This window comes from Antechinus flavipes, chromosome 4 (assembly GCF_016432865.1).
Source record: "Antechinus flavipes isolate AdamAnt ecotype Samford, QLD, Australia chromosome 4, AdamAnt_v2, whole genome shotgun sequence".
Lineage (NCBI taxonomy): Eukaryota > Metazoa > Chordata > Mammalia > Dasyuromorphia > Dasyuridae > Antechinus > Antechinus flavipes.
The window spans coordinates 86817570-86844017 of record NC_067401.1 but is presented as its reverse complement, the minus strand read 5'-3'; the positions used below and the strand labels follow the sequence as shown (position 1 = coordinate 86844017).

The 26448-nt window shown below is 32.0% G+C and overlaps 1 protein-coding gene across 9 annotated transcripts in view; it reads right to left on the bottom strand.

Annotated features, from left to right (window-relative positions):
• The window catches only part of CEP170 (centrosomal protein 170), a 172602-nt gene that overhangs the window by 71923 nt on the left and 74231 nt on the right, over positions 1–26448 (bottom strand). For all 9 annotated transcript variants that reach the window (XM_051993486.1, XM_051993479.1, XM_051993480.1 and 6 more), the window contains exons 4-8: positions 22608–22686; positions 13783–13841; positions 13526–13688; positions 10011–10145; positions 1752–2231 (exon numbers count right to left, since the gene is read on the bottom strand). In XM_051993486.1, the coding sequence (XP_051849446.1) occupies positions 1752–2231; positions 10011–10145; positions 13526–13688; positions 13783–13841; positions 22608–22686 (916 nt within the window). The remainder of the gene's footprint in view (positions 1–1751; positions 2232–10010; positions 10146–13525; positions 13689–13782; positions 13842–22607; positions 22687–26448) is intronic.

Here is a 26448-nt window from a genome sequence, read left to right as displayed (position 1 = left end):
ATACTATAGCATAAACTAGCTGCTAACTTTTCTTGATGGATCAGTTACAATTATGAACTTTATTTCGGTATTCCTTAATTTTAGTTATGCTTCAAAAATACAGTTGAAATACCAATGGTCATGTCACTGAAGACTTAAATTAATTTAAAAAGGAATCAAATTATCTCATAGTAATATAAAAATATATGAAAAAGTCATATATTTATGATCTTTCTCCTACTCTGACCTCACATAACATTTTCTGTGATCCTCTTTTATGTACTTATCAAGTACTAAATTAGTTAATGTATCATGTCCTCATTCCCAGATGAGATTAGTGATCAATTCTTCTCTAAATGTTGTATCTCTTCTAGAACATTGTAGGTACTTGATAAATATTTATTTTGCCTTTCTTTTTACCCTCAGTGCTCAGCACAGTGCCTTGAAAATAAAAGATGCTTAATAAATGCTTGCTGAATTGACTTGGAAGTGAACCAGTCTTATGTGGGGCCAGTAGAAAAAGGCGACATGACAGCCTCCTATTCTTCCATCAAACTGGCAGAACTCCAATTGACAATATTTTGTGTCCTGGTTAATCTCACCTAATAGTGAAAGTAAAATTATAATACATTATAAATACTCTGAAATATAGCAGGATAAATACAATATATTGTAAGACTAATATTTATTTTCCAATAAAATTCAGGATACTTAAAGATGCTTTTAGAAATAAAAATCATAGTAGTAAAACTCTGCAATTAATTCTAATTAGATTTTACTTTGTAAATGTTTAAGTAGCAAACCAAGCAATAATCAATTGGATAATTTGGTTGAAATATGCCTGTATTTCTATTGTAAAAATCTACCTATCTTTCACTAGTATTACATTTATAAAACATGAGAAGCATGTGACAAGCAAATATCTAAATATGTGAATCTGCATTCAATATAAAATATATTTTATAAAAAATTAGGTAAAAGAGAGTATCTATATTTCCATATATAATTATGCTTTTTAATAATTAATATCCATTTGAACATATACTAAATAGTACTGTCATTTTTATAAATATGTAACTCCTACACTATATCCAAATGCTTTAAAATCTCATTGAAAGCCTAGATATAGGAATTTTAATAAAAGTATTATAGTACCCCTTAATTCTGGCTTAAATCCTTCACTTCCATCATTTTTTACTTTACTTCTTCAATACTTTACTTTACTTTACTTTAATACTTTAGTTCTGATGGGAAATAAATATATTGAATAATATGCAAGTCAACTAATACCAGCAACTTGGTTTTCACAAGAAAATAGGCAGTATGATCTCAAAATGTTGAGATCTGCGTTCAAGTCTCACTTCTGACAGTTAATGATATTTAACCTTGTTGGACAATCAATTTAACTTTTCATCTTCCTCCAACAATTCCCTAATATTTTAAGTTGTAAAACAGTCTCTGATCTTAGTGGAAGGAATTTCCTTCCCAGTATATACCAATGAAATCATAGAACCAGACCTTTCCTACCTTTCTGTCCTTTCCCCAAAAAGAAAACAGAAAGGAAAGGGGAAAAGGAAAAAGTAAATGAAGGCGATTTATTATTAATAATTGTAAAGTTGGATAGTGACTGTTGCTTGCTTTTCATGTTAAACAGAATTAATAGAAAACTTTTATCTATCATATAATAATTCACACAATAATACACATTAGGCTCACTTCAAGATCATTTAATTTTCTTTACCACAAAATAAGAACTGAGGGATTAACTTTACCTTTCAACCTTTTCAAGTAAACTGGAACATCACTTTTAATACTTTTGGAGTCCTCCTCTGTTCCTTCCCAAATCATTCGAGGAGGATTATTCTGTGCCAGCCAGTCAGCAACTTTATTTTCTGGTGCCATCATCCCAGTCTGAATTCCAGGAAGATCTTGAGCTCCTGAAGGAGAGGACTTCTTTGACTTATGGCGCTGATCAGGAGTAAATTTTGTCACATGATCTCTAATAGTTACTTTGCCCGGGGCATTATCATCAAATTCAATGGTAAATGAAGCATGCCCTGCACCTGCTGCATGGGAGCTTTGTATGTCTTTTGTGGGAATTTCATGAATGGTGCTCTCTGTTATTTGTGATGGTTGCTGGAATTCTTTTGTAGGGATTTCAAAATAACTTGGTTCCCTACAGAAAGGATAAAGCACTTCTTCATTTGCAGTTGCAGATTGCTCCTCAACTTGTTTGGCATTTATGCTGCATCCTAATGAGAAAAATAAAAGAAAATTCAAAATATTGGGGAAGTTCAGGGAATTTACAGGAAATCCTGCAAAGACCACTTACCTTTAAAACCAAAAGATAAGGAATATGAATAGAAGGTCTAAGCATATGAACTCAGAAACTATTATTCATACCGGGGCATGAACAATACTGAAGACAAACCTTGTTTGATAAGAACGCCAAACTAAGTGAATTCTTTCTTATGGAATTATCAAAACTTACATTATATCCAGCTTAAGAAAGAGACACAAGACAACAAAGCTATGAAAAACAGGCCAATAATGGGTATGTCACTATTAATCTTATGCTTTTTTCCTCTTTGAATTAGAATTCATCAAAATGCAATGGAATAGAATTGGAATTTTCAATTTAGATGAAAATGTTGCTTAATAACTTCACTTTGGGCAGGGTATAAAAAGAAATTAATTTTCTAATAAAGAATGGAAGAGATTTTTGTTAAATTTTTATATGCAAAGGTAAATTCAAAGTTGAATGTGATTTCAAAGGACAAAAGACATATGCATGAGAACTAAAACATGAAGCCAACATGAAGTCGATATATAAAAGATGTTTGAAAAGTTATCCCACTGAACCATCCTGCTTTATCATTAAGGAGGCATTACTTTGGTAATGAATGACTTTTAAAATTATTGAGGCATTAATTTGGTATTTTCATTAATATTGATTTTAAAATAATTTCATGTATTTTAATCAAGTATAATATAGCAAAATAAAAGCACTTATGTGTCCTCATTTGCCTATAGCTCAAAAATCAAAGAATTTGTGTGAAAATATAGTAAAAATAGAAAATTATACTGCTAGCTGATTTCTCCCCAAGAAAACTGAGCTTAATTTCCATACAGCAGAATGTTTATGCATGGATGTCACCATTTCAAAGTAAAGTGGAATTATAAAACTTAGCTCTACTAGTAGTCAATAATAAAGAATAAATAAACGTGAATACTAGTTCACTGTTGCTATGAAAATAAAAATGACTTAGATTTCTAGACAATATTAACAAAACATATTTTGTACTCCAAAATTAACTAAATTTCATTTTATCTTAAGGTCAAAGATGCAAAACTCAAAAGACAAAAAAAGCACAAAAGTACTTCATTATTCAGCAAACGAAAACGGCATATCTTAATAAGCAAAATAGTGGCAAAATAATTTCTTCCTATTTGTATGAAGGAAATTTCCACACTTTAAGAAGATTTATCTCTATGTATCTTCTTGTTCTACCCCTATCCCACTCAATAGCAGAACTCAGAAACGAAAAGGTACTGAATACAAACTAAATGTTTTCGGTCATTTTTCAACTGGGGAGCTATATGGTATAGTGCAAAGGATGCTTTATTCACAATCAGATTACCTGGCTTTGCCACCTAAAATCTCTGTGATCTTGGATAAAGTTAAATAATCTCTGCAAGTTTCCTAATCTTTAAAAAATTATGGAGTTGGACTGGATAACCTCTAAAGTCACTTTCGGATTAAAAATCCTATGATTCAGTTCAATACTATCAATACCAAAAAAAGAAAAATTTGTCTTTTTAAATTTTGTTTTTAGTTTTAAAATATTCTAGAGGGTGAAGTTAAATACTAGCATTGGTTTCTTCAGAAAAATATTCAAAAATTAGATACCTTTTGGTTATAGTATAAAATTTAATCCCAAGTGAATGAATAAGGCAGCAATATATAACTATGGATGTGAACAATTTTAAAGATTAGAAGATTTACTACTAAGAAAGAAGAAGTGCTGGATTAAAAGAAAAATTTCAAATGAAAAATAAAAATTTTCTAATATTCATTAATAACAAGTTATTATTATGACATGTAATGTAATGTAACATGAATAGTTATTCATGTAATTGGTAATGAAAGGTTATTTAAAAGGCCCATGACAGAAAAAAAAAGTGTATCTACATATTATTGGAAAGTATAAAAAACCAATTTTAAAATGGCTAATGTCCTTGTGATGAAAGACTAGTTTAATTTACTAGGTGAAGTTCTAGAACATCAAATTCTAAATCAGGGAACACTTGCTAGTTGTAGTAGTTTTTAAAAATTAGAAAATTTTTTAATGCAAATGGTAAAAAGTTTGACAATCTGAAATAAAAATATTGGGGCAGCTAGTTGGTGTAGTGACTAGAGTACTAGCCCTGAAGTCAGGAAGACCTGAGTTCAAATCTGGCCTCAGACACTTAATACTTCCTTGCTGTGTGACCCTGGGCAAGTCATTTAACCCCAATTGTCTCAGCCAAAAAAAAAAAAAAAAAAAAGTTTATTTTACTGGCAATTACACTTTTTCAATATGAATAAAAGCTAAAAGGAGAAGCAGCATGGGTTACACATACTATAGACTATAGGAAAGTTATTTAATCTTTTCATATTCTAGGCAACTAGTTAATATAACATGCAAATGAATTGCATCTATAGAGGAAGTTGCTATAACAGGAAAATAATTTTTATACAAATAAAGATATTGAAGATATAGCCCAGACACATTTAAGCTCATTAAATTCTACTCTCAAAGGCAAATTTTATTTATTAATGTATTTAAACAACATTTATTTAATTTCTTAAATGTATTATATTCTTAGCTAATTCAAATTAGTCTATTGGTGTGAAAACAAGACACATTTCTTAGAATGAATGCCCCATGAGGAGGATGACTTTATTTTCCTTCCCTTTGACACATAATATATGATCAAAATAAATGTTGATTGAATTACTGACATTTCAACTCCAACACATGTTGTACAAAAATAGTAATGTCACCCTGATTCACTTACATTTATCTTACCTCTTTGCTTACAAAAGATCTTTTATGGGATCTGCTATAAGTTTGCATTTCTCACCTTTAAAAACAAATTTTTGGGGCAGCTAGGTGGCACCAATCCTAAAATCAGGAGGACCTGAATTCAAGTCTGATCTCAGATATGTAACACTTCCTAACTGTGTGACTCTGGGAGAGTCACTTAACCCCAATTGCTTCAAAAAAGTTTTTTTTTTTTCCCCCTTGGCCAATGTGCCCCCTATCTCTGATTATTGGTATTACAGGTTCCAAGGTACAAGGTTCTTGGCAATAGTTGGATAGTTTATATCCTCATAGCCTCCCTTACATTTTTAGTCAGACTATTAATCCACATATTTTCTTTATTAGAAATTTATTCTACATACATAATAGCATACACAAATTACCAATATAGAAAGAATCAGCATAAAATTACCCAACACTAAATAACAAGTCAAATGGGATTTAATTCAACTAGAAATGAATCACAATTCTCAAAAATTTGTTATAGCATAATCATAGTTTTAGAACTGATATATTTACATTATATTTTTCCCTTAAAACATATGAAACAAATTTTCAGTAAGGAAATCATTCTTCCATTACTATTTATAATATTGCACATTTGTTCTAGAGCTAGAAAGATCAAGACAATAAAAGTGGAAGAAGTATAGAGATTAGCTCCTTAACAATGCTATTGTCTAACTCACTCACATGGTAAGGAATTAGTTCTAGTATGGAAAATCTAGATTGCTGTCATATTTGAGATATAGGCCAATTTTCAATTTTTCATTTATTTATTCACTCACTTTTTGAACTAACATTTAAGGATTTCTATACAGTGTCAATCACTTCTAACATTACTACGTATGATTCTCAAAGGCAGGAGATTTTTTTTTTGTCTTTCTTGTATAACCAGCACTTAGGACAGTGTCTGTCATATTATCGTTAATAATGTTCAGTTAGAGTATAGTCTGCTTTATGAAGTCAAAAATAAAGATCCTAACTTCTCTGTAAGCTTCATTTTTTCTGAGAGATGACTAGAGGATAATCTTTCCTCTAGCTCTCCTTAATAAACTTTTGTCAAACCTCAAAATAATTCCTCTCATTTTTCTATTTCTTCAAAGGATTATGAACATCAGCTTAATATGTAATATTGTTTAGGTAAAAGCCACTCATCTAAGTTTTCCAAAACAGACAATAACAAAAATAGATGTTACAAAATTCTTTTATGTGGTACAGCACAGCAGTGGATAATATAAATAATAATGATAATAATAACTCAAATTCATTTAAACTTGTACTATAGGCAATTCTCTAAAACCCTAAGTTGCAAGGAAGGTATTGACCTAAATTGTTAGAAGGTATTTTCTCATCTGGAATTCCCTATCCTAATACAAAGAGCCACTACCTCTCTATAAAGCTCCCTATAGTTATAAAATGTTTAAAATATATTTTTATTTAATTCTCAAAACAACTTTGTGAACTAGGCAGTCTATGTAACTGCTACAGAAATATCATTTATTGAGAGGAAAATAGGATGCAGAATTTGAAGTCAGGAAGACTGGGATTTTAGCTTTGTGTGACCATGAGAAAATCACTTAATCTCTCTGAATCTCAGTTTTTTCCCTCAACTATTAAATGAAGACATTAAAACTTTTAGCACTTATCTCACAGTGCAATAAACATTAAGAGAATGTTGAAAGTATGTATGAACATTCTTGTCTTTTCTTTATCACTAAAATCTATCATACAATTGTAAAATGTGATCCACATCTGAAACACTGTTTTCAGTTCCTAGCCACTCCCTGATGCCCTTGTCAAACTTTAAATTGCCATGTAAATGTCACTGAACATAAAAGACACAACCATATTCCCAAAGATCTGTGGTACTATGTAAGTTCAATATAATGAAAAGAGCACTGAACTTACAAATATGGACCATTATTTTAGGAAGATGCTTAGCGCAATCTCACAAAAGCACTCTAGACTTTCTTCATTCTTCTATTGTTCATTTCACATCTCAGTTCACTTTCTATTTGCAGTCTGTTCAAATATTTATACGGTTATCGCCATAGTTTTTCTACTTCACTGTATACCAATCTAGACAACTGTCATTTTTATCTACTTTTTCTGGTACAAAGGCCAAAGTTTTTGAAATGATTATGGATCTTAGAAAATTATGCCACATGCTGCAAATAGCACAATGTCATCTACAAAAAGGAGCATCTGAAGGACCATTATAAGGAAATCCTTCTCTTATTCCTTGATTAATTTCCAATGTGTTAAGAATCAACACCTTTGGTGAACATTTCTCTCTCCTAAGCCTGGATAAACGAATGATTACCAAAAAGTTATCTCTGTTATAGGTCTTAAAGAATGTTGTGGGTTTTAAAAAAATGATTAGATTCTGCTATACGCATGAGTGATTCCTTGTTGGGAAAGTTTTTTAAAGTATTATTTTCTTGAGCAAGGCAAAAACTTTTTTATGGTCTTCTGTTCTTCTATCATCTGTACTGTATAATCTACTGTACAATTTTTAAAATGTGACCCATTGTGGAATAATGCTTTCATTTCAACTCCTAGCTACAGCTCCCTTCTGATTATCTTCAACAAAGATGTCTTTACTGGTTTGCAGATTACGTGTATATATATTTTGAGGAGATTGAGAAAATGGACATATAGGTTGGTAATTACTGATATTCTCTAAGTCATCTTTTTTGGAAATATGGTCTAATACATTTCACTACTCTTCAGGGTTATGTAAAAAAGAGGAAGATAGCTAGAGAATTAATACTTCAGTGATCTCAAAATTGTGCCATCTTTAGTATGTACCTTTGCTCTTGTTTAGTGACTTTTCCTATCCATTTTTTTTTTCCTTAGTCCAATATCCTCTTCTTCTTCCAGCAGCTCGTCTGGGACTATGATGATAAAATATAAAGATTTGGAGAATCCACTGTCTATAGTGGTGAAAAGAGTTTAAAAAACACTACATATTTTTCCATTTTTTCATTGTCTTTCGAGTTTCATCCCTAAATATCCATGTGATAACACTAACTTAATTTCTAATTAAGCTTTCCTTAAAATTGGTTTCCTTCTACTGTTTCTTGCTATTTATGAGGCAATACCACTCATTATCTTCCATTATCCTTTATTTTAAGATTTCACATACAAGTTTATAATGTACACTACTGCTATCCAAGACTTCTATTATCTCTTTGGCAAAAACGATCAACTATTTGTAGATTAGGTACTTTTTTTCTCCTTACTGTATTTTAATTACATCTGTTAAACTCCTCCAGAAACTGGTTTTAAAATGAATGGATGAAAAAGAATTCATCTCCTCTATAGGACAGATCTTGTATCTGGTGCTGAGAATACAAACACAGAACTGAGAACTGACATCGAGGATGTCAATAAGGGGGAAATAGCATATACAAAGAAGTATATAACAACATATACAAGGAAGTGGAAAGAGAAGGGAGTTTTAAGATGGAGAATCACGGAACAGAAATGAGTGCAAGGGATAATGTTGTAAAAAAATTACCCTGGCATAGATTCTGTCAATAAAAAGTTATTATAAAAAATGAAATAAAATGGAGAATCAAAAGCAATGTAAATGGAGCCATAGTTGATTGTCATCTTTCCAATGGAAAGATTAGTACTGATTTGATTACTGTTTTTAAGAGCAAGACTGAAGAAAGATATGGGGCTGTGGTGGGGGAAGTGGTACACACATAATAGTAAAGCAGAGAGCAAGATGCTAAAGAAGGCCTATATTTTCTGGGAAATGGCTATCAATGAAGCATGTCTGGGAGTCCTCTAAATATAGAAGGTTAAAATGAATTTGCACTCAACAACTATCAAAATTCTTTCCTCCTTCTACTTACTTTTTTGAAATAACTTGTTTATATAGGTCAGAGATGTTTTAATTTAAGTATATCATATGATTTTCTCATTTTTATTTTACAAAGTATGAATTACATTTTTGTGTGTATAACATTTCCATATTAATCATTTTGTATAAGAAGACTCAAATAAAAGAGAAAAAAATGAAAGAAAGTGAAAAAGAGCACGTTACAGTATGTGTTCAAAAAATATCAATTCCTTCTCTAGAGGTAGATAGTATGCTTCACCTCTGGGATTGTCTTGAATTATTATGTTACTGGCAATCGCTAATACATTCACAGTTCTTCAACAAACAACAAACGAAAGTGCTATTACTAGTACAACATTCTCCTGTTATGTTCATTTCATTATGCATCAGTTCATGTAAGTCTTTCTAGGTTTTTTAAAATAGTACAATGATATGTCATTACAATCATATATCACAGCTTGTTTAGCCATTCTCCAATTGATGTCACCCCTTTGATTTTCAATTCTTAGTCACCACAAAAAGAGCTGCTATATTTTTGTACAAAAGATCCTTTTCCCTTTTTTTTTTGGAAGCCTTTGGGATATACACCTATCAGTAAAGTTTTATTGTCCTTTAGACATAATTCCAAATTGCTTTCCAAAATAGCCGGGTCATGAACTATTATTATTCTTAAGTAAAAATGTAACATACAAATTAGTCATGTTAAAATTAAACATGACTCAATTATACAATATTTTAACCATGGCAAATATTTTAAATATCTCTAAAATACTTACAGAATAGCTGGCTATTCAGATAGTAAGATTACATACAAATCATACCTGAATTTTACAGTTTTTTAATACAACAGTTCTTTAAAAATATATATGTATGTACTTTTGAATGATTTAGAGCATGGATCATTTAAAATAATTTAAATTCTGTAGCTTAAAATGAAATCATATTAAACCAAAGCAAAAGGATAATAATTATAGTAAATCACTCTAAAATTTGAATTTAAATATAATTTCGAGAAACATTTTTTTTTTGCTACATTTCTACATTTACTATACAAGAAACACCAAAATACATAAAATTAGAAATCTTTTTACCTGAAGCTCCGGTATCATTGATTTTTTCTTCAGGTTTCCCATCTTGTTTGAAAGCATTTTCTTCATCAGCTTCATCATCACCCCACCAAGATGGCTGTCCATACAATGGAGTACCACGGGGCATAGCAGAAAGATCTAGAGATACATTTCAAAGGATAGAAATTGAATTCTTTTGCCTATTTAAAAAAATAAATAAAAGATAGTCTAATATAAAACTCTAAAAGAGCTTGGGTGCTTTATTTATTAAGAGCAGAATCAAGCTATGACCTAGTAGTTATATTATATTATAAATTTAATAGCATCCTATTTTGAACAGACTTTATTTAATGTGAATTTGGTCAAATATTTGGAAATTCTATTTTTCTTGTTCTCAAACTGGCACACAGTTAAATAATACCATCTGCTAATCTCAGTACAACACCCACCTACGAGCATTTTTGTAAAACTTATTTATGGATGACACACTATAACAAAAAGACACTATGCCTGCTAATTTAGCTGAATCAAGGTGACAATGTTTTAATAAGCAACTCTCCTCTAACTACCCAGACTTGCTCTCCCTGACATGAATTTCTTTGCATTCCAGACCATTTTCCACTCACTACAGAAGTGATTTTCTAATACTATAGGTGGGATCATGTTAACTTCCACACAGTAAATACCAGTGGCTCACAATCACTTCTAGGATCAAATATAAACTCCACTGGCAAAATAACCTTTCTTTCCCTATCCACATTCAGTTTGTTTATACCTTAAATCCTTCCCCTCACACACTGTGACCCAATACATTCCTTTTTCTTCATAATTTCCAACTTATCTTCCATATGAATTGAGTATATATAATTGTTTGCATATTGTTTCCCATTAGATTGTGAACTCTATAAGATGTGTATACACACACACACACACACACACACAATACATAATACATATCATGTAACATTATACACATACACACACACACACACACACACACACTCTCTCTCTCTCTCTCTCTCTCTCTCTCTCTCTCTAAATAAGCCTTTATATTCCAGGGCTTAACATAATTCCTGGCCCAAAATAGACATTTAAGAAATGTTTTCAAACTATTTTAATATTCAATTGAACCTGTTTAGTATGTTTTGTCACATGAATTATGAAATGTTGAATACCTGCTAATGCAAATATCCTCAAATATATATACTTAAGATTCTTTCTTTCATAAAATATTACTACAAAAATGAAATCTAAAAAACACAAAGTAAAAAATTATGTTGGTATGGTTTCCAATGCACACCAGAGGATATAGGCTTTCTATAAGAAGTGTTAAAAGGAATATCCCTAAACAGTTCTGAATGGAAATTTCACAAAGTGCTCTACTTTACAAATGAGAATTGTGTAAATTGAAGGAACTGGATGCACTAGATATAATCTCTAGTATTCCTTCCATTTCTAAATATGTAATCCTGTATGATCAATGAACTTTGGCAAACCACTTAAGCTGATAATTGCATCAATTAATTTAACAAAGTACAATTGTCTTCAGCTAACTTTTCATATATTTCAAACCTAGGGCCTATTAGGCAATATTGGAAAACAAAGCTAGAAGAAAAACTTCTATAATTAATGCTAGGATGCTTCAACTAATTTTTATGTTTTGAAGTTGTATAATTTTCATCCATGAAAGAATTCCTAGCATGAAAATTTCTTCCATCAATGCATATCAGCAATTCTTTGTGCAAAGTCTTAAAAAGTTGCCTAGGGTACTAAAATGCTAAGTATATGGGCAGCTAGGTGGTGCAGTAGATAAGAGTACCAACCCTGCCAGAGGATCTGGGTTCAAATCTGGTCTCAGACACTTAATTTCCTAGCTGTATGACTCAAGGCAAATCACTTTGCTCCCCAATTGCTCAGGGAAAAAAAATGCTAAGTGTGATGCCCACAATTATATATCAGAGACAGGAATTAAATCTAGGTTTTTCCTGACTCTAATTTGGATTTATGTATTTAGAGCTGGAAGGAAACTTGGGAATTATTGAAGTGAATCTTATTTTAAAGCTAAGGATACAAAGGTCCTGAGAGATTAAGTGTTTTTTGCCCAATATCATACAAATTGTTCAAATGTTGTAGGTAGGATTTGAGAGGTCTTTTGACTCCTAAATCAAGCAGTTTCAACCAGGCAAAACTGATTTTAAAAATATCTAAATTCTAGCTTGTTCATTTATCAATTTTGTCAACTGTCAATTCATCTTAAGTAACACTAAAAAGTCTTTCTTAAAAGAACCCATTCATGCATCTCATGGTCCACAAAGAGGGGTGGAAGAATGAAGAATAGATGAAGGCAAAGGGAATAAATCAGAAAAGAAAAATCTCAGTCAAGGTTTGGTAAGAGAAACCAGGCAATGATCATGCTGTTAAGAGTGACAACAGCTCTGCTGAGAAATGCTTCAGCAAGACTGATGATCTATGAAAAATAGAAATGGGAAAATTCTGGCACTAGGAACCAACTTGGTCATTTTAAAATCTGAAGTACCAAATATCTAGAATAGCTAGGTGGAGCAGTAAAGCTGAGCCTGGAGACAGACAGATAGACAGATTTGAGTTTAAATCTGGCCTCAGACACTTACTAGCTATGTGACTCTGCGCAAGGAACTTAACCATGTTGACTTTAGTTTCCAAAATGAGCTGGAAAAGGAAATGACAACCTACTCTGGTATTTTTGCCAAGAAAACCCCCCTGAAATCAAATTTAAACTCTAGAGGGTAAGTGAAATTTAGAGCACAACTAAATCAACAAGGATAGATTTTTGAAAATTTCTGGATGTCTGCCAATGTACTAAAAATGTAGTCTTTGGATTCTGGTACTGTGAATAATTTCTTTGATTAAAACCTCATAAAGAAGTCACTACAGTGATTATTGTTTTGGAAGAAAAACATATTGGGGCAGGAAATCATGAAATAGACTATTATTAAAATACTTTTTTGTAAATTTCTCCAGTTATTTAAACATACTACATAAACATCTATGTATGAATTTCTCTGTAGAGAAAACTGAATGGGTCACAAATTTTACTGACTAGTATATCTACTGAAATCATCGATTCAAGGGGTTTTCTAAATCATTAGTGCCATTCTTTAGAACCAGAAAGTCTCTCAGATCAGGGGAAACCTAAAGAGGAAATACAATAAAGGTCTAAGCCCTCTCTCTTAAAAAGAGTTGAAATATGATGGGGGAATAGAAGAACTGGAAGTAATTCATTTGAGGCTATGTAATCCTTTTAAATAGTGACCAACTCAAAAGATTCAATCAATAAAAATAATACATGTAAAAACTCTCTAAAAACAAAGTTTAAGGAATTCAAATCTGCATGGTCAAAACCAAATACTGAAATAATTTGTATCATGAAACAATTACTAAGTGCTAAATTGTTCATACATCCAATATTCAACATTGAAGCACTATTTATCAAAAGAAGCAATACAATATATTTGAAATTATGAGCACTAACATGATACTTTCCCAAGATGTTAACTTACCCATGGATTTCTCTTCAGACTTTAATGTTTCTGTAGCTTTATGCTGCACCTCTGTTGCAGCATCTGCCACTTTTGATTCTACATTTTTGGAGGTTGCTGATTTTGATAATTCTGCTTCTGAAGATTTCTGGGACAACTGAAGTTGACTTGAAAACTTCTCATGCTATGGGGCATTTTAATATGGAAAAAAAACATCTATGAGTGAAATCAAGTAACTGTACTTTTAAAAAAAGAAAAAGAAAAATCAAGACTTTTACCTTAAGGGCTTCCTCAGGGACCCTCATTTCACCTCGGACTACAGTAAAAAGATTAGTATGTACACTGGGCTAAGGAAGGATAGAATTTTAAAATTCTGGCAAGTTATTTAAAATTATCCCAAATAATGAAGAACTCGGGCAATTTTAAAAACACAAAACATTATACATTCCCTTTAATGTCAAATTTTTAGGAAAAATGCAAATTCTCAGAATAAAATTCAGTGGCTTTCTTTTTGGAATGTAAGAGGAAAAAATTTTTAAAGATCTGAAAATACAACAAGCATTTCTGAACATTTACTATCTTCATCTGATTTCATCCAAGTATCTACATCATTCTAAAAGTGCAAAGAGTCTTCACAGAAGCCAGAGATAACTAACAATGAAATCAAAGCATCTGGCTCCAATCAGAATGCTAACTAATCATGTCAATGTAAAAGGAAATATCTCATCAGCGATTACTAAACAGCACATCCAGATGGAATTCTATTACTCACCAGGTCAGACACAAGTGAAAATGACTAAAACAAACAAATTGCAGTGGTACAAAAAATGCTACAACGTCCTCAAAACTATCATGATTCAGAATTTGAACAAAGGAAATGGAAGAGTTGGAACTAATCTACCTGCTTATGCATCCAAAAGAATCTTGAAAAGAGCCTGACTTAAGAAGACATTTGTAATAATCTAAAATTTATGGTCTAATCTATATCACTTTAACCTATATCCTCAGAATACACTTCTAAAGCAGTTCCGTTTGAAGGTTAGAAGACAATTCCCAGGAGTTCTATTTAATTTCCTGTTCAAGAAATACAAAGTGGTAATAAATTAGAACAAGTTGCAGTACATAGGGAGATGTTACACTGAACTTCACTGGTTCTCTATCAGGGACTAGACAACAGAGAAAGGGAAATATAATTTGGTTTTCAAAATTTTGTCACTCATAATTTCTCTTGATAAAAAAAACCCTTCAAGAGTTGCTGTTACTGAAAAACTTATCCCCCCCCAAGTGGTGTAGCCAATCTAATGGAATCATTCTCAATAATTTCAGAGCTTGATAAGACTCTACCAAAGCTTACTCTCCACTGAAATAGCCTTTGTATAAGAACCTAAAATCTGCCAGAAAACAATACCCATGATCTATTCAGTCCATCATTAATTAATCAATTAATTAATTTTAATTAATTTTTTCAGTCTTTAATTGAGATTAATCTCAATCTGTACAATGACAGAAAAATTTGTGATTAAGTATGTATAGATTACATAATGTCAATCTCAAAAGGTCAGGGGTGTTTCCTAAAACATTTTACTTTTCTATTTACAACTCATTATGAACCCTTTACTATTTTTCTAAGTCTTCTTATATCAATTTCTATTTTTTTGTTCTATATATCTCTCAAGCTGAGAAAGCAAGGTTACAATATATTTTTGCTCTTTTTCTAGTATTTGCTCTAAGTTTCTACCTTTCATATTTGAAAGGTTGTTTCCTACAACTAAAATTGACATGTAAATTATGTCTCGTATTTTTCACAATTCATCTCAACAAAGTCAAATTTTTTGTCACTGCTCACGTGATAAAAAGCCTTATGAGCATTAAAAATTTTAGCTTTCTTTTGGTTTATCCTTTAGATAGAACTCTCTGCTGAGTTGAAATGAATAGCAAGCGGAAACACAATGGATTATTCCAAAGCCCCATGTACATAAGCATTCATTTTGTTTTTAATTTTTTAATGTTGGTTTGGTCAGTTTGACAATCACTGGGCCAATGTCCTCAAAGAAAAAAACAGTCTAGTTCTATATTGCAACTGTCCCATAACTTTTTGGTGTTAAAAAGCTTCATTTTGTCAGGAAAGCCATACCAGTAAACCTCAGGGACAAGAGGGATAAAAATCACAAGGCATTTCAAAAGTAGCCATTAACATACACTACCTACATTGCAAAGATTTCCAGAAAAATGTGTAGCTATGTGATAGCCTTCTTAGAATGAACAAGTTAACAGATTGATATTAGTCAACCTGATAAACCAATGGGCCATCAATAGGTCTTAGGCCAAATCCTATTGGTAATTATTAGAATCCTGATTGACTCAGATTGAAGTAAATACCAGTCATCTCTTCTTTGACCAAAAACTCTTGAGGGGTTTCCCCTCCCAGATTCATTCATTCATTCATTTACTTATTTGTCTAGATCTTTTTTGCACTAGGTTAAAGAGGAGATTCTTTGCCTCAATTGCTAACTAGACTTAATCACTGAATAGGTACAGCCTCAGTCAAACTGAAACCTGTTAAAGACCTTAGCTTAAAGAGGCCAAGGTCTCCCATTTTGCCCAGGGCCACTTCTAGGCATCTTGATCTCTATCTGGCCATTGGACCCAGATGGACCCAGCCCTCCCTCATTTGTACGTCATGGTATCCCTCCCCTAACGTCATGATTCTCTTAGAAAATAAGGGACAAACAACAAATAGCACAATGGATAATGTATGGAGACTGGGTTCAGGAAGATGGGTATTCAAATCTCTCCTTAGTCAGATACTAGGCTCAGTGACTCTGGACAAATCATTTAATTCCTAAGTTTCCTCAACTAGAAAATGGGAATAACAATAGCATCTATCTCTTAAAACTATAAGCAAATACTGGGTGATAATTCCTTCTTTCCTTACAACTGTCCAACAACTCTAAATTTACTGGCTCATGGCTTAAGAATTTATCATCCTACAAATATAGCTTGTATCATTTCCACTAAAGTTGTCTATACTGAAACTAATCTTAATAGGCTTTTCATTAACCAGCAGAAATTAATTGGAAATTCCAGCAGCTATTTCACTGTTCTTCATGATCACTATTTTAATCCAGAAAGCTTTCTTTTTATCCTTACCTTTACCTTTTGTTTTTGTGTTTCTATGCCAAACTCCTAACCATGATACAAACTCCCTCAAATTCCTTTCAATGCCATGTAATTGTGAACAAGTAGATGCATGGTAGGAAGTGTTTGGGTGAAGACTAATGAAGGGAGCAACAGAATTAACATTGTCATCAATGTACACACACAAGACAGAAAAAGGGAAATGGATGAAACATTTCAGAAAACATCACAGACCATTTGTGAAGGTACCATATGGTTATGATAGATTACATCCATCTTTCTACTAGATCTCTCTCAAAAGCAGAATAGTTAACAATATCTTGGATGGTCTAAAGATAATTTTCTAACTCAACAGATTCAGAAATTTATAAAAAGATAACTGCTATAAGACTTGAGTCATGCCAATGAGAGGAAATAAATTACCAGAATGTAAATAATTGACTACTATGAGGCAGTGAGCAATCCATTGTAAAAGTTGTGATCCATAAGAGAAATGTCAGGCATACTATCAACTGAATACCAGACTTTAGGAGGGGAAAAAAGCATTCTCAGAAAGGAAAGCTAGAATCCCATGAACTAAAATTTTATACAGGAGGTTAGTCCAGGAAGGATGAAAATCTGAAAACAAAATTTGAAAACATAGAAAAACAAATTGGGTGAGGAGAAAAGAGGTTTATGTGGATATACAAGGAACCCAGCATTTAATATTGTTTTTTACAGGTTAAGTATAAAATGTGTAAGAGCAGGTAATGGGGAAATAAATAATTGTGACAAGTCTTGAGTAAATAGGATAAGAATATCAGAATGCATAAAAAAAGAAGCTGATAAAAAAATTAATGTTATAGTAGGGAAACTATAGCATCCTTGCTCAGATAGATGAAACAATGACAATAAGAGAGAAGATGAAAATATTTTAACTCTTATTTTGCAATTGTTTTCTGTGCTAGGAAAAAGATCAACAGAACAAAAAATGTCTAAACTGAAAACACTAAATAAGGTAACAAGAAAAAGCATCCAGTTCTTCTTGATAAATTCAAGTCAATAGCCAAGAGAAACTATATTACACATATATAAGAAGCTAGGGATAAACACTGAACTGTTGAAGGAAAATATAGGGCATAAGAGGATTAGAGAAAATGCCTTGATTTTCAAAAAAAGATAATTTATTCTGTCAGCATTATGGTAGTATAAACTTGACTTCGATTCCTGGTTATTAAAGGGAAGACGAGTGATCACAAAGACTTCTTACCACCTAATCATGATACATTAACCTCAGGTGAAGATGTTGACCCACTAACCTCGTATTACCTTCTCTTTGCTCTCTCTCTCTGTTCTCCTCGTACAAATTAATATAATGGAAGTTTTCAAGAATTGCATAAGCTCAATAAGTCAACAACATGTTATGGCAGTTAAGAAAATTGATAATACCATAAGTTATTTCTAAGAGAAGTGATAAGTCTTAGTCAAACTGATTATGGGCATGACATTTTAAGGACATTGATAAGCTGGAGAACATTCCAGAGTACCAAAAAAAAAAAAATGGTGAAAGTCCTCAAGAATCTTTCCTTGGCCTATTGGGTATCTAAGAAGTTTCAGCATGGTAAACAGAAAATTAAAGGTGGGGAGGAAGGGTATAACATAACATAATAAGTATATTCAAGTATTTTGTGGGAAGCTATTGTAAAACAGAGATTAAGCTTGTACTGTTAGGCCCCATCAAACAGAACTCAAAGTACTGATCATTCAAATATATTTAACTTATTAGGCCTCAACTATGTTTCTGGTACTTTATAAACTAGGACCCAGCTTTTAAATTGTGGTTTGTAATTCCAAATGTGGTCTTGTACCTCAATGTGGAAGTTGTAGATTTATGATTTATTATCAATATATGTTTGATTTGTACACTTATTTTAAATACCTATATATCTGAGGTCATGTAAAAATTTCTCTGGCAAAAATGGGTGACAAGTGGAAGTTTAGGAAGCCCCAGTTCTAGAGAAAAGGAAGAAGGGAAGAATTTTTTTTTTTTTTAATGAGCAATGCAAAGAAATAGAACAACAGAATAGGAAAGACAAGAGATCTCTTCAAGGAAATTAGAGATATCAAGGGAATATTACATGCAAAAGTAGACATGCTAAAAGACAAAGCAATAGGGACTTGACAAAAGTAGAAGAGATTAAGAGGAAGGGGCAAGAATTTCCAGAAGTACTATACAAGAAAGATCTTAACATCACTGATAATCATGAAGGTATGGTTACTTATCTAAAACCAGATATCCTATGAAGTTAAGTAGGCCTTAGGAAGCACTGAAGGAATTCTAGGTGGTAAGCTATTTAAAATCCTAAAAGATGATTCTGTTAAAGGACTGCACACAATATGCCAGCAAATTTAGAACAGTAGTAAATAGATTAGAAAATATCAGTTTACATCCCAAGCTTAAAGAAGGGCAATGACAAAAAATGTTCCAACTACAAAATGCTTGTGTTAATCGCCCATACCATCAAAGTTATAGGCAAGATGAGCAGATTGATTTTTGAGACAGAGAAACTAGAGGCCAAATAGCCAAATTCGCTGGCCTATATAAAAACAAGGGAACTCCAGAAAAAAAACATATATTTCTTCACAGACTACACACTGACCATGTGGATCACAACAAAATATGCTAAGTTCTAAAGAGATGAGAGTATCAGATCAATTTACATATTTCCTGAGGACCTTGTATGAGGGCTAAGGAAGCAAATTAGAACCAAAAAAAGAAAAAACTGATTGATTTAAAACTGAAAAAGGTCTTAACAAAGCTATATCTAATTCCACTTTATTTAACTTGTATGCAGAATACATATGTGAAATGCCAGGGCTAAATGAAAAGTCAGAATTAAGGTTGCTGGGAAATATCAATACCTTAGATATGCAAAGAATACCACTCTGATGATAGAATAAAGAGAAGAATGTAAAAGTTGGCTTAAAGTTTAACATCAGTAAAACTAAGACCTTCACAATTGGTCAAATCACTTCCTTGCAAATAGAAAAGAAATGAAACAGCGTTAAGACTTCATATTTTTGGGCTCAAAGATAGCTGCAAATGGCGATTGTAATCAAGAAATTAAAAGACTCTTGGCTTGGAAAGAAAGCTCTGGTAAATCTGGACAGCATACTAAAAAGCAGAAACACTACCCTGTCACACAAAGGTCTGTGTAGTCAAATCTAGGGCTCTTTAGCAGCAACATATGGATGTGAGAGCTGGATTGTAAGGAAACCAAGGGTCACAGAACCAACGCTTTCAAATTGTAATGCCAGAGAAGACTTTTGAGAGTCCTTAGACAGCAAGATCAAATCAGATTAAATTCAATCACTTAAATTCAGACTATTCACTGGAAATTCAAACACTGAAGCTGGAACTTGAATAGTTTGGCCCACAGGATAAGAAAACAGGACATAATGGAAAAGATCTTGACGTTGGGAAAAATTAAAGGCAAAAGGACTAGAAGATGTCAGGAAGAGATGAACAGGAAGTGTCATGGAAAAACAAAAACAAAACAAAACAAAACAAAACATGAGTTTGGAGTGACTGAGTAATAGGGAAAGATACAAGGAGACTGGTATACTATGTTCTATTGGATCGTGAAACAGACACTACCATATAAATGAACATCAACAACAATAATGTGCTTCAGTGGAAGTTGCAGAAAGTCAAATTAATGTTTGATATAAAGAAAAATTTCTCAAAAATGAGTTCTGTAAAAATTGTATAACCTTTCTTGAATAGCATGGATTTTTCTTCACTAAAGATCATTAAGCAAAGGATTCTGGGCAACATTTGAATATTTGTAGTGGGTTTTCTTTTTCCAAATATGAGTCTTGTCACTAGAGTCTGAGGCCCTGTTCAACCTTGAGACTCTATGGTTCTGGGATATTCTTTGGCCAAAAGATTTGCAAAAATGGCTAAACATACAATTATTTTTAATTCGTGTCTTCTGTTTTACATTACATTCATCTGAGGAAAAAAAAGACCAAGAAGGGAAAAAAAATCAACATAACTGATAAATTTTATGATATCATAAGAACTGTTAACTCTTAGGATTAATTTTATTAATGTCAAAATGCTACTTCTTTGTAATATTTGTAAACTGTAATAGTTCCTTTAACATTAAAAAATGAATTTCCATCACTGTAATGAAACCTCTAAAGTATAACAGTTAAGCAGTGCTTGCATAATTGCCTATGAATACTGCTCAAAAAAAAAAAAAAAAAAAAAAAAAAAACCTCATTTCCTGTCAAGCAGTGTAAAAATAACAAAACACAGTTCAAGGAGAAGCAGCATAATTTCACAGAAAGAATTGCCCATTGCCCAACCTTTAAATCAGAGCATCTGAATTCTATTATTGCTTTTGCCCTTGATCACATAACCTTGAAAAAATTTTTTAGTTGTCTATATTTATCTATCTACAAAATGATTATAATTATCTGACATTTTAAGGAAAAGGACAGATGGAAATAGTAAGGTGAAAAAGGGTGAAATTAAGGTGAAATTAAAGATCTGAAAAGAAAATTTATATATATATATTTCAATAGGTGATTGCTTCTTTTTTTTTTCATTTTCAAAACATGATTCGTCTTATTTGTAATGGTCTTTAATTTAAAAGATCCTAATTTAAGTTATGTAATATACTTTAGACATTAGAAATTAAAAGAGAACTGCCTATACACTAAACAAACTGAAAAAGCACTTTCAGTTTCTTTCTGGAAGAGAACTCTACAAGTAGAAAATTAATTAGTCAAGCATTATACTTACTGTAATCAATTGAATATGAAGTTTTTGATTTTAAAATTCTGAAACATGTAGCTTAAAACTTTATACTTAATAATTCCATCTCATTTGCTATATTCTTTCAAATTATAATGTAAAAAAGTTTTATATAAATTCATAACTTTTTACCATAAATTGAAATATCAATTTCATATAAAAACTAAATATAAAAACCATCTAAAAGCTGCATTTCCTCTTTCAGAAAATGCTTATTTTCACTTCTTCTGAGCATTAAGTAACTCATTTAAGTGAATATTTCTATAGGGTCTTAATATTCTACCAAACCAACATTAAGTCTAACAGAATTACATATTTTCTATTTCAAGCTTTAATACTTACAGTAAGAAGGAAGAAATAATTTAGGAAATTAAATATCTTGAAGAAGAATGTTATTATGTAGAATGTGGAATAAGTGCATTCAAAGTAGAAAGTAGAGAATTAAATATTTTTCCTCTGCTTATTTGCCATATGGAAAAAAGGTATTTTCATCATTCTTCATCCTATGTTTTTATTCCTTCCCCTACCAATTCCTTATTCTACATTTTATAGCAGACTGCAGAACTTCTCTTATTCAGTTCTGTGATTCCACTTTGAAAAAAACAATCTTAAGATATCAATTTTATTGGGTTCTTTTTTCCCCCCACTTGTGAGATACAGGGCTATGAAGGAGAGTTTGAAGAAAATGCAGTGTTAAATTAAGTCAGATCAGGAGTAAGGATAAAAAGGTGGTGCTTAGACACAACTTTCTATCAGAAAACTGGCGGCTGGCATTGATACATCATTCACCTGTCAATATTTCCAGGATTGTTGAAGGTGAAGAACTCCCTCATATGCAGTAGGATTACAAAATAATGTTCTATAAGAAAGCATAAAAAAATAGTGAACAAGAAAAGTTACTTCTACTGTTTCTCCCCAGGTCATTTTTATTAAACTAGAAGGAAACAAAAGAGGTTTTTAAAACATATATTCTACTGGGGACAGGAGAATAATAGGCAAATAATTTTTCTAATATGCACTATGAATATACTTAAAGTTAATAAATATTCAGTTACAACCATAAAGTTTAAGTAAATTTAATAATTAAGAAAAAGATGAACACAATGAAGCTTTAAAAAGAAAAATTGTAAAAATTTTACAAATCACATTTTATAAGGATATCATATCCAAATCTTAGTTTATCCTCAAGTTTCAAGGTGATATAAGTCTGTTCTGGAATCCTTACATCATTCACAAAAGTCTAGAAGAGAACAAAATGAGAGAATGGATATTAAGTTTTATTAAGAATAATTACTTCATTTTTAGTAAAGCTGAGGCAAAGCTAGTACAAAGTTAATACTGGATGCTAAAAAGCTGATAACGTGGGTTAAGATAAGACACAGTGGTAATACTGTATTAACCTTCTAGTTGAGAATTCCATATTAAGTTTGCAAAAAAGCCTTCCCCATTATTGCTGATGCTACTGTTGAAATTTCATAATGTTATTACCATATTAGGAATGACTAAGGAGCAAATAATTCAATAGTAAAAGGTAAATATTTCTAAAAGTTAGCATTTATATAGTGCTTTAAAATTTGTAAAGCACTTTAATATGTATTCTCTCACTGGATCCTCCCAACTATATGATGCAGGTAAAATTATTATGCCATTTTATAGATGACAAAACTGTTAATACAAGAGATTAAGTGACTTGCTCAGGAACACAGCCTGTAAGTATCTTAGTTGAAATTTGAACTCAGGTCTTTCTGACTCTGAGTCCTATACTGTATACACAAGCCTCAAATAAATTATGAGGGAAAAGAAATATATATGGGGTACCTGAAATGTACTAAATAGAGTAAAATATACATGGCATTATAAGAATTTGTATTCTAAAACAAACTAATGACTTTTGTCATTTTGAAGAGGGGACCCCAAAACTTTGAAAATCCTTGAAGGAGAAAATCTCCTTCAATTCTGCCTTAATAAGGGAGCCTGTCCAGAGGGACAGTTTCATTCTTGTTATCTGGGTGAGGTCAGCTCAGTCCTGAAATCCATTGAATTCAATTCAAATTCTAGCTCAAGCTGAAACTCAGGGAGGAGCCAACTTGGGACTCCACCCGCCAGCCCCCTTCAGTTTGTAGCCAAAGCTCTCATTATAAAAAGAGCCAAATTAAACCCTCTCTTGGCAGGGGTTCCAAACATGCCATGCTTTGCCATGCTATGTTATGCCATGAATACTTTTCCAGTGCCATGCTCTCTTTACCCTCACCTATTACCCTAACCAGATTTTATGCCTTTGTCAGGATTTCTAACCTTACTTCCAATCCCCATAATAAACCTTATTAATCTAGGTTCGGGTCTGTAAATTCTTTTACAGAGAACCACTGTGCCACCAGAAGGGAGTCCCCAAAACTCCCTTCCCTTGAGCCGAATCCCAAGAAATTGCAGGGGAGCCAAACCTCTCCATCTGGTTCCCTGAAGCCCGAACCTGCCACTAGACCTTATCATTTAACTCCCTGACCACCAGAAACCCTAATTTCATTTTGGTTCCCTAAATCTAAACCTCATCAATTTTGTTATTTTGGGAAGTTATCTCCCAAATAAAAACAATACCAATCATTAGTGTATATTTACAGAGCACTAAATGTTTACAAAGTACTACATATTCCAGCTTCAGTAAGAAGGATTTCTGACTCTCTCTTGGACCATGTTGGTTAGCGTCTTCACTAGAAGACTAAATTCCATTTACTCAGTATATATTTTACATGTACATATTTTGGGATTATCTCTCCCACATGATGAGGTTAGGTAGGGACCCCAAAAGTTTGGGATCACAAACAGGTATCATGAGGGGTCTCAAAAATATTTGCAGGTTTGAACCCATTTCCTTAAAAAAAATTTTTTTAAAGTTTTTTTGTAATTATAACACCTATTACAAGCAAATTAAATTCCAAAAGAATCTAGCAGAGAAACAGAAGCAAGGAGACACATTGATGCAACTTTCTATCCTTAACATGCTAATTCTATGGCCCAGAGGCACACCTCCAGAATTTGGTTATCACTGACCAGAATGTCAAGTCAGCAATGAATTGAGGAGTGGTCTATTCAGAATCAGACAGATTAGGTGTGGGAGTTTCCTGAGGCAGACTACAAACCCAGAAAGAAAGCCTGAAGATTTAGGATTAATTATTTTTAAATAAATAAATAAATAAATTATTAATTTATTGTTAGAACAAAAGCCCCACTAAAATTAAGGGACCACAAAATCATTGCTATATTACATCACACATACTCCATTAGAATATAAGTTTCTTTAGCACAGTGACCATTTTTTTGCTTATTTTTGTGTCAGTTTCTAAAAATAACTTTTATTAATGTTTTCTGTTTATTACACCAAATAGTATTGCCTGAATCCCTTCCTTTCCTGACCATTTCATATGACAAATGTCTTTGCTTCTTAGAGAAGAAAAAAAAAATTTACCGTAACTGATTCAGACATTGAGAAAGTCTAAAAATATGTACAATGTATAAAATTGTGTGTCCCCACCTCCTCCAAGGGGTAGGTTGGGGTATCTTCTCATGTCTTCCACTTTTCTTTATAATTTTGTTAAATTTGTTGATTTTTTTGATGAGTTTCCTGAACACTGTTAAACATACAATAAATGTTTGTTAAATATCTTGTCTTTTACAATTTCTCCCTTGGTAATCTTATAAGCTACTATGGATTTAACTATCATCTTTATTCGATTAATTCCTAAATCTCTATCTCAAATTGGATGTCCCAGATACATCTAAAATTGAAGATGTCCTCAAATGAACTGATTATATTGTCCCCCAGTATAAAAGCACTACTGTCCTTTCAATTCTCCCAGGTTTCTACCTGGCATTATCTGAGATTCCATACTCTTTCTCATCCCACCCCACAATCAATTACAAAAAAGTGAACGTGTCTACTTTCACCTAAGAACCTGGATCTCATATCTTAAATCAAGCCCTTCATTGACTGTGAATTAAATAATTTCACATTTTCTTCATTGACCAATTAGGAGAAGAAAAAAGTTCAAAATGCTGAATAATATGTATGACTAATGTAGATATTTTGCTGGATTGTGCAATTTTTTATGAGTTTTCTTTTTTTTTCCCTCCACCCCTGAGGCAGAAGATGGTTGATAACCATCTTCAGGTTTTAAGACTAGCAGTTTATCATAGCACTGACCATATTTCTAAAGTCTCTCAAAGTTGTTTTTTTTTTTTTCTTTCTATTGTTGTCATTGTGCAAATTGTTCTCTTCTCTAGTCTGCTCATCACTTCACTTTGCATTGGTTCACTGAGATCTTTCCAGTTTCTTCTGAAACTATTTCAGCATTTCTTATGGTACAATAATATTCTATTACTTTCAAATACCATAATTTGTTTAGTGATTCTTGCTCCTTTGGTTTCCAGTTTTTGTTTCCTATTAAAGAATAATTTTATATATATAAATGTTTTCTTGTTTTTTGTTTTTTTTGTTTTTTTTGAAAGAGGTAGTATCTGGTCAAAAAGTAATGCAGAGTTTAGTAACTTTCTGGTATAATTTCAAATTGCTTTCCAGAATTGACTTGGATTATTTCATTTCCTTAGGTCAAACTCTAGTCTAATCATGTAAATCCTCTACTCAATCAACTCCAGCAGATTCCTGTTGTGTCTCTGATAAAATATAAACTTTTTTTGCTGAGCTATAAAGTTCTAATATACACAATCTGGCCTCAACCTGTCTTTCTAACAAGATTAGACATTAGTCCTTCCTTCTTTCTTGAATTAAATTATTGAGCCAAAATGGCCTGTTTTCTTTCCCTCACATATGACTCCTTTTCCATTCTTAAGTGTGGAGTACATATATAGAATGCACTTATACTTTTACCCTCCAATTTACAAAGGTTCTCTTTTCCTTTTAAGACAGCTGAAAAAATATCTTTTGCATGAAGCCTTTCCTGAACCCAATTATTAGTGCCTCTTTTCTCCAAATTATTATGCATGTAAC